The sequence below is a fragment of the Jatropha curcas genome, chromosome 2 (genome assembly GCF_041381405.1).
Source record: "Jatropha curcas cultivar XTBG-Jc1 chromosome 2, XTBG_Jcur_1.0, whole genome shotgun sequence".
NCBI lineage: Eukaryota > Viridiplantae > Streptophyta > Magnoliopsida > Malpighiales > Euphorbiaceae > Jatropha > Jatropha curcas.
The window spans coordinates 5073698-5082561 of record NC_143152.1 but is presented as its reverse complement, the minus strand read 5'-3'; the positions used below and the strand labels follow the sequence as shown (position 1 = coordinate 5082561).

Sequence of the window (8864 nt, the reverse complement as noted above, 5' to 3'; positions counted from 1 at the left end):
ACTCCTGAGACTAATCCAGACTTTGCTCATTTTGGCTCGGTGGTTTCCTTCAATCTTCTCAGCCTGGACTTGTGTTCTTTTTGAGCCTTAGAGGCCTTAGGTCTGCTTCTTGCTTCTTTACTTTTGCCTGAGCTTGTACTCCTTGAACCTTAGAGGTCACAGGTCTCCAATTTTTATTTCAAGCTTCTTCATGGACCGGGCTTTTCAATCTAGCTAGCACGGGTCTTTTTCATCTTTTTTTTTTTTCCAAGATATTTTCCAGGACCTCTCTTGGCCTGTTAGGGCACTCGGAAGTTTTGCACCAACCTAGCTCTAATACCACTTGTTAGCTTTAGATACTCTAATACTTGTTAGAAAATAGATAGGAACTGTTATACCATTGACATTAGATAGAAAATTTGATATCGCTATTGTAAAAACAGTTGAAAGAAAGAAAACATAAAAACACTTAAACTTGTATATTAAACTATGGCTTCCCTTTGTATAAAGGGTCACAATTTTACAATTAGATAATCTCACATTTATATAATAAGATATGAGAAACTGAAAGTTAATAACAAACTCTAACCTTCTATCTGCTTAAATATATAACTTATAAAAACACCTACAAATTTAATACTTAAAACCCCAAATTTATTGACATTTTAATATTTCAATTTATTATTTCTAGCAAAAATATTACATCATTGCAAATAAATAATTTCAAAGACTAGCTTTTGAAAATGAAATTCTGCTGATGTAAGGTAACAGTAATGACATTTCTAAAAATTCTCCACAGCAAAATCCTCTTACCGACATTCTTAAGGTAGCTTGTAATTCTCCTGTTGATGCAATTATGATGCAAAAAAGCAGAAATCTGATGGTTCTGGATTATGGAATCCGTGTCTGCTTCTCATAAAACACAATTCTAGAATGTGAGGTTGCTTTGATGATTAGTCCGATTCAGAATAGTAGGGAGGTTTTCCAGATTCATGTTCGTCTGAAGTTTTTCACCTATCAGGCACTACAATTTAGCTTCATATTCCTCAGTGAAATGTATGCCAAGAGGCGATAGCCAAAGACCATTGCTACTAATGCACCTACTTCAGTCAGTCCACTGTCTATTCTCATTCCCTTTATAGGAGAGGACGCGTGCTCATATTGCACTTTGAGAAGAAGTTTGTAAGTGTGGTAGTTGAAAGACATGTAGCGAATCCAAGCCACAAATATCGGAACTTTCTGTGCAATAAAAACAAAAGAAGAAAAGTGAATATCATGGTTCACTATAAACCATCTCAAATGGGATGTGTCTGATAACATGTCAGATGGACGATAATCTAGGCAAGAATTTCTGAATCAGAATATATAAGTTAAAATTTACCTTCACAAAGTATCCTCCAGCCAACATGAAGGTCATCACGGTTACTGAAGCCAATGTTGTAGCCTTCTTTAAGTCCATCAGTGTAGCCCCAATAGCTAGTCCAAGACCCTGCCGTTCAACCCATCATTGGTTAAATACATTAGATTTGGACACTAGAGCTTCTTTCTTGATTAGTTTTATTATTATATAGACTTCTTATTCTAGAAAGGCTTACCTGAGCAGCAACAATGCAGAGAAAAACTGTGAGCAGGCTAAGGAAAAAAGGAGCAGCGCTCATTCTCAAGCCTGCCATGAAATAGACGACGAGAAGGAAAAGTACAGGTAGTATCAGATCAAGTGGAAGATCACTTGTAGTTCTTGCTAAGAAATATGCACTGAGTCTATACATGTCCGCTGCACGTTCCTTATTAAGCATTGCTCTTTCTTGAGGAAATGTAAAAATTGCAGTGAAGACAGGAAAGAATCCCCAGAAAACAGCAATAAAGAAAAGCAGCCCTGCCTGCAATGCAAGAAAGGTTAAGCTTTTCTTTTTCTTTCTTTTTTTTTTTTTTTTCTTTTCTAAGTTTAAGGATTAGACTTTGGTATAATTAGTTACCTGATCTTGCAGGCCCTTAGGGCTGCTACTATCAGATTGCCACCATAGTAAACCTAAGATTATTGCAGTTGACAGAACTTGGGTTATCCTCAACCAGCTAAAATAGTCATGTCTCCTTTCTTTGATTCCTCTGCAGAATAATATAGTATATTGTTCCCACCAGCTTGCTCCCCATTGTCGTTTCGGAGAAGAAACTTTCAGCTTCACTTCCTCATCTAGAGGTATAGGAGCCATAAGCTTCTTCTTCTCATTTTCTGCAACCCGTGTTTCATAGGCCTCCACGAGATACTGCAACAATGCAAAAATTATCATTAGATTTATTTGGAAACTAGCAGTTAGCATTGAAGTTCCTAACTGTTGATTTGAAATACTGAAAATTGAAATTTCTAACTGTCTACATTTAGGCTTTTAACCATCGGCTGCCAGCTGTTAACATTTAACCACTGACTGGTAATTGCTGAACGAAGCATGCCTGGATAATTAAACTCGCATACCTTCTGGAGCCAGTGTGTGAATATATGTAGGAATTGGATTAATTACCTCATGTACAACTGCAGGGGATGGCTTCCCATTTCTGGTTTCATTATCAGAGTTTCCCATTTGCACTTTATCATCTAATTCTGATGGTACAGAAACATCATTTATGTTTCCATTTGCTAAGTCTAGCAAGAACTCTGCTGGATTCATGGCAATTAGAGGGTTGCAACCTATTGATGAGAAATAAGTCATTGCTTCTGATGCCTTTCCAAAATAAAGCAAGTTTCCTTTTCCTAAAAGAATCAACTTGTCAAACTTGTGGAATAGTCTACTTGATGGCTGATGGATTGTTGTCACCACAGTTTTCCCAGCCTGCCATTAAATTATTATGTACAACCGCTTAGTGACAGAATAATTTACAACACTAGCAATTTGAGTGCTTTTTACATTTATGCGGGATTCATCTTAATTTCAAAGCACAGTGTGCACAAAATTATCTATGCATTATTCATTTTATGTCATATTTTCGTAACTCTGTGCAAAATTTAGTTATATAGTTACCTCGGCAATATCTTGTAGCATTTGAACTATTCTTAAAGCAGTTGTAGAATCCAAGCCAGAGGTAGGTTCATCAAGAAATAAAAGAGAAGGGTTGATTATAATCTCATTTCCAATACAAACTCTTTTCCTTTCTCCACCTGAAACGCCTCGAACGAAGGAGCCTCCAATCATAGTGTCTTGACACCTGCATTTGCATATCAAGATTATAATTTCACACTGTTACTTCCTTTAGATTATAAAGAATATATAAATGTATCTATACCTTTCTAAGCCTAGTTCATAGATGACATCTATGGCCCTTTTCTCCTTCTGCTCTTTTGTCAATTTCTTGGGCAATCTAAGCAGAGCTGCATATGTTAAAGTTTCTTTCACTGTAAGGTGAGGAAACAGAACATCATCTTGAGTCACAAATCCTATCCTGCATTAATACATTTTTATTGATTAAAGAACTCAGATCTTGATGTTATGAATTTGAACCTCAACAAGAGTAATTTATAGTAATAAGAGCAATGCATATATTTGATGCTTACCTACTTTTAAGAAACTTGGAGTAACGCTGGTCATTGTAAGTGACTGAACCACCAACGTTGGCCGGAATTAACCTTCCGGCGAGCAAATTCAAGAGTGAAGTCTTTCCACTTCCTGAAGGTCCCATAAGTGCCAAGACTTGGCCTGGATCCACTGAACCAGTTATTCCATTCAATATATCTTTCTCTACTGATGAAGTCATTCCCTTAATTGTCACCTTGTAAGTAACATCTGTGAACTGCATATCAGTTCAAAACAAGAAAAAACAAACATCTTTTAATTAATCAGTTCACTACTAAATCAATTAATTTATGACAATTAAGCATTTATCTATTCAAAAAATATTATTCGTACCCTTCTTTCCATATATTACTCAATTCTCGAGCTCGAGTCAGTCTAAACTAGACTAGAAGAAATAAGTCTTTGTTTTATGTTTGTGTTATTATGGACCGGCATTTTAATCCCAAAAAAAAAAAAAAAAAAAAAAAAAAAAAAAAAAAAAAAAAAAAAAAAATGAATATATGAAAACAAACATTATATTATATAATTTTTCTTTTTGGAAAGAAGGGAAAGTCTTGTACAATTCTGATATAGATCGTGACATCTCTGTTTCTGTACAAGACTGAACCTGACCATGCTATGCATTCAAGCCATTTTCTATGGGTCGACGTTGATAATCCATACATAATACTCTCCTTTAATGGCCTGTCCAAATAAAATCTGCATAATCAAATCAATATTTCATGCCACCATTAACAACCATCCAAGCTTTTCAACAACACACCACTCCATGCATATTGGCCCAAAGAATTAATGAAGACGACCAAGAATCGATATCAGTAATACCTTGAGATAGATTGGCAAGGTGGGTTCGGTTTGAAACTTCGGTTTTCGATTTCCAGCTTCAATATCTTCTGCTGCAAGAACCATAGAGTATGTATGCATGGATAAATAGTTCTCTGTCAACTAAATAACTAATGAATAACTACCAAAGAATGAGAAGCTCTGGTTCTTATAGTTCTTGCTAGCTAATCATGAAGTTGATCATGTTTTTCAAATCTTTGACACTAGAAAGAAAAGAAAAGAAAAGAAAAGAAGAGCAATAACAATCTTTTTCAATGTCACATTTGATTTAGGTGATTGGAGTTTGACTAAGACGAATGGAATTAATTAACTTTTTTTTAAAAAAAATTAAAAATAAGCACTACCGTTAGAGGCAATAAGTCAAGCTAATCATAAGAAATTTCAATCCAATCTCCATTATTTGCCATCCACGTTAAAGGTAGCTTTACCTGTATTTGGGACCATTGTTGTATATATATGTGACTTGTCTCTTTTTAGTCTAATCAAACTTGTCTACACATATGCCCTTAACTTCCCAGTTTTAATTTGTTTAATTAGGAGCATGATACAAAGGGTCGCTAGCACCTTCTAGAAATTTTACTCTCTAAATCTAAATATAGTCGAGACATATGTTTGTAATTTATTTTCGAAAAATTACTTATCTGAAAAATATTTTTTAAAGTCTTTTTTAAAATTAATTGAAAAAATATATTTAATCAAAGGAAAAATTAAGTCATTTTAACAGAACATATTTTTTAAATTTTGATAAATTTATTATAATTTTTTAAAAAATAAATTTATTAATTTATCAATTAACAATATTCATTATTACCGATGACTATTAACCAACACCGGTGACCAGTCACTATCGACCACTGTTACATTTCACTAGCGACTATTAAAAATTATCATTTTTATGTATGTGGAGATTAGTTAAGGGTTACAGCTTGATTTAGTGAAAGGTTGAAATTAAAGGGGGCTGAATTTCCTAGTTTGGACGAAAAGAGGGCCCCACTCCTGAGTGGCTTTGCAACTGGGGGATGTCAATTTTTCAGGGGCAAAATGGGAATTATATATATTTGTTCATCACTTTCTCTTTAAAGTCATAAACTGGCTGTTTCTGTTCATTTCTTATTAAATGTTTGCTTAACTTTTGCTACTGACGTTGCTTATACACTATGCACTATAAACAGTGGCGGCCGACCAAGAAATTTTTTTATGGAGTCATTTATTTAATTTAATTTTTAGCTGTATCAATTAGATTAAAAATATTAAAAATTTTCACTTAATATATATATTTTATCAATTTAATCTTAGTTTATAAATATTTTTTAAAAGTTAAAGGGCGTGAATTCAACTCAGTGAATATAATGTGGCACACCACCAATCATTTCCTCACACTACACTATCCTACTTCTATTAATAAGTCTTCTAAGCACTCAACTTACTTTATACTCATTAACTAGTTTAATAACATTATCCTTAACTAGTTTCTCATAAACTTTAATTAGATATATTTAAGAAATTACGGTTTAGTCTTTTATGTAAATGATAAAAATTATTATTATTATTAGTAGGCATGGCTACCGGTTCGATTCGAATCAGAATCGAACCGAAACTGAACCGTACTGTAGACGAGCCGGAACCGGCGGTTCAAAAATTTTAAACCGGAATCGGCGGTTCAACGACGGGTTAAGGTTCATGCGAATGTTAAAATATGAACCGGAACCGATGGTTAATCGACAGTTTCGGTCCAGTTTAAACCAAAAATTTTCTATTTTTATTTTCAAAAATGATAATCACTTAACTTATTTTATGTATCTCTAAAAGTCTCAATAATATTATACTACATGATATACTTTACTTAAGAATTTTTTTTTTAAAATACAATTTACTTTAAAAGTTAAAAATCTAAAAAGTAAATTGGTAAAAAAAAAAGAGAGAAATATTTAGTCTAAACTTATATCATTTTTAACTTTTTTTTTACCCTTTTAAATTGTTTGCTAAATTTAAAATTACATTCTTTTAAAACATTTTTAACCAAACGGAACTGGAACCCGACCAGAATTGACGATTCAAGTCGGTTCAAGTTCAATATTTTAAAAAATTTAAACCGTCGGTTCCGGCTCGGAACCGGACATGCCTGATTATTATAGATGAAAGATATTAATTCTCATAAGTTATATATCGATATAGTAATTATTATGAGAAGGAAAAATGTTTCGCGCAGTAAATAATTGATTATAATTTTTAAAAAAAATTATCAATTTTAGTACCTTTTTTTCTTTCTTTCCAAATGGAAAGATATTTTTTACTCTTATTTGTTGTGTTATTAGATTTTCAAAATCTCTATATCCCGTGAAAAAAGAAACAATTATCTTATTTACTTTTATTATGTTATATATTCACAAGTCATTGTACTTCAGAATTAATCAAAAAACAAAAAGTATCCAATTATATCTTAAATAATTTTTTTTTCTTTTTGGGAAAAGAGTTGTCATTTTGAATTCATAATCTTATGTGGAATTAATTTTACATATATTAAAATATGTTTCACACTGCATTATTCAAATGACTTTAATGGAAAAAAAAAAAAAGAAAAAGGAAAATCTATATCATTTGAAAAAGAAGCTAAAAACAACAACTTTAGAAGATATTCTGAGATTTTATGATAAAACATTTCAAATATACAAAGTTTCAAAAATAAATCTCAATTAATTTCAACTAAAAAATATATTGAAAATAATAATGTTTTTCAAGAATAATTAGTTAACTTTTGATAATTTTTTAATTAATCATTTCTTTTCTTTTAATCATTTTTTCCCAAATTGTTAGACTTAAATTAAATGGAAATACCTACACCACCCATACATTTAGTGGACCACTATTTATACATATGCATGAAAAAAAAAAAAAGACAAAAAAAAAACTTACGTATGTCATCATCGCTAAATGGCTTGGAGTCGGCTATCTCATCCTGCGGAACAGCGAAGCCAGTGAAAGAGAAAGACAAGCCTAAGCTGGCACTGGAAGCTCGGCTCAGAGCCGCACCGCTGCTGACATCATCCAAGTCAAACTTCAATTGAGCACTCCTTGACTTCCTAATGTGTGTGTTTTTATTGCTACCGCCAACACTGCTACTCCGCCCAGGCGACGCCATCATAAGCCTTTTGCTGGATTTCCTCGACAGGGTTCCACTGCTCTCCGACGTTGCTCCTCCGATCACCGCCTCGCTTTTTGGTGGAGATTTGAATGCCGCCGCCACTGTCTCCACCAATTGGTCGGATTTCGTTCTTACTAAACTAGAAACAGTTGTTTTCTCCATGCTATAATGGCTCTCAAGTTCCTATACAAAACATTAAAAACTATTTTAAGAAAATAAAAAAAAAAAGAAAAAAAAGTTATAACGCTATGTACATGTGTGACACACACAGCAATATATACTTGTAGATACCGTTTACCGATTATTATATATGAAACTTAAACGAAGGTTTAGGTTCAAATCTCTCTCGCAGAATACATGAAAAAGAAAGCAAGAAAGCACCAAGAACTTCAAATTAACAAGAAAAACAAGATCTTGAAATGAAAAATAGAGAGAGGAATTAACAACAAGAATCTATGAATAATTAAAAAAAAAAATGAGACAATGCAAACAAGAGAGCAACCTTGTGAAGAGAAAAAAAGAAATGAGAGGAGAAAAAGAGACTACGACAAGAATGAAAATGAAAATTTTATCAAGAAACATGTAAGATAAGAGGATGATGAGATTAGTTCATACCTTTTTTTATCTTTTTCTTCTTTTTCTTCTTTTTTTTTTTTTTTTTTTAATTTTCTGTTGCTAATAATAACTAAAAAGTGAAGAGAAGGATCCTGAGAAAGAAAGAAAGAAAGATAAAAGTAGTGTCTCAACTGCAAAAACTTCGATACGGTGCAACCACTACTTATAAGGTGGAATTAATTAAGAGGGAAGAACTAAATTTGTTATCCCCAAAATACCCTTCACCTTGTTAAAAATTTACAATAAATCCCATACACTGATAATAACTAGACTTATAACAGCACTATTGATGGCTCTAATATGAACATCACATTCATCTAGTCCTATACCATCCTTACCGTACACGTGTGCGGACAGTACTTTATATGATACTCTGTGTGGAATAATATTTGCCTTACGTACTTCAGATTAGTGTACTAATTAAAACTGGTTAAAGAAACTTATTTAAAACAAAAAAAAAAAAAACAAGAGTCAATGAGTGTACTTTGAATATTAAATGTAATTTAACCTTATTAGGGTTTTTGAATCAAGTATGCTTAATAGGACATAAAGCTTTAAAGTCATATTCTGCGACAATCAGACAACACCACCAGCATAAGGCAAGGCTTCACTTCATTCTCACATTACCTATTCAGAAGGGAAGTTAAAGTTTTTTGGAATTTTCTTGGAAATCATGTGGAAAAAGCTTTTATTTTTTTCATTTTTTTAAATTAATTCCCTCT

At 32.6% G+C, this 8864-nt stretch overlaps 1 protein-coding gene across 1 annotated transcript; it reads right to left on the bottom strand.

The window, feature by feature from the left end:
* Nucleotides 1-439: 439 nt before the first annotated feature.
* ABCG22 (ABC-2 type transporter family protein) lies at nucleotides 440-8301 on the bottom strand. Its single transcript, XM_089717241.1, has 11 exons — nucleotides 8143-8301; nucleotides 7299-7710; nucleotides 4368-4438; nucleotides 3524-3759; nucleotides 3256-3411; nucleotides 2994-3177; nucleotides 2496-2804; nucleotides 1956-2243; nucleotides 1575-1859; nucleotides 1361-1468; nucleotides 440-1218 (listed from the first exon to the last, which is right to left on the bottom strand). The coding sequence occupies exons 2-11, from the start codon at nucleotides 7687-7689 to the stop codon at nucleotides 997-999; spliced, it is 2250 nt and encodes a 749-aa protein (XP_089573367.1). The 5' UTR covers nucleotides 7690-7710; nucleotides 8143-8301; the 3' UTR covers nucleotides 440-996.
* Between the last annotated feature and the right edge of the window lie 563 nt (nucleotides 8302-8864).

Excerpts from the sequence above, each read along its gene's own strand:
- ABCG22 (XM_089717241.1), bottom strand. The coding sequence starts at position 7,689 with ATGGAGAAAACAACTGTTTCTAGTTTAGTAAGAACGAAATCCGACCAA. Across the intron at positions 3,178-3,255 it reads TATGAACTAGGCTTAGAAAG|GTGTCAAGACACTATGATTG; the intron begins GTATAGATACAT and ends ATGCAAATGCAG. Across the intron at positions 2,244-2,495 it reads CCCCTGCAGTTGTACATGAG|TATCTCGTGGAGGCCTATGA; the intron begins GTAATTAATCCA and ends GCATTGTTGCAG.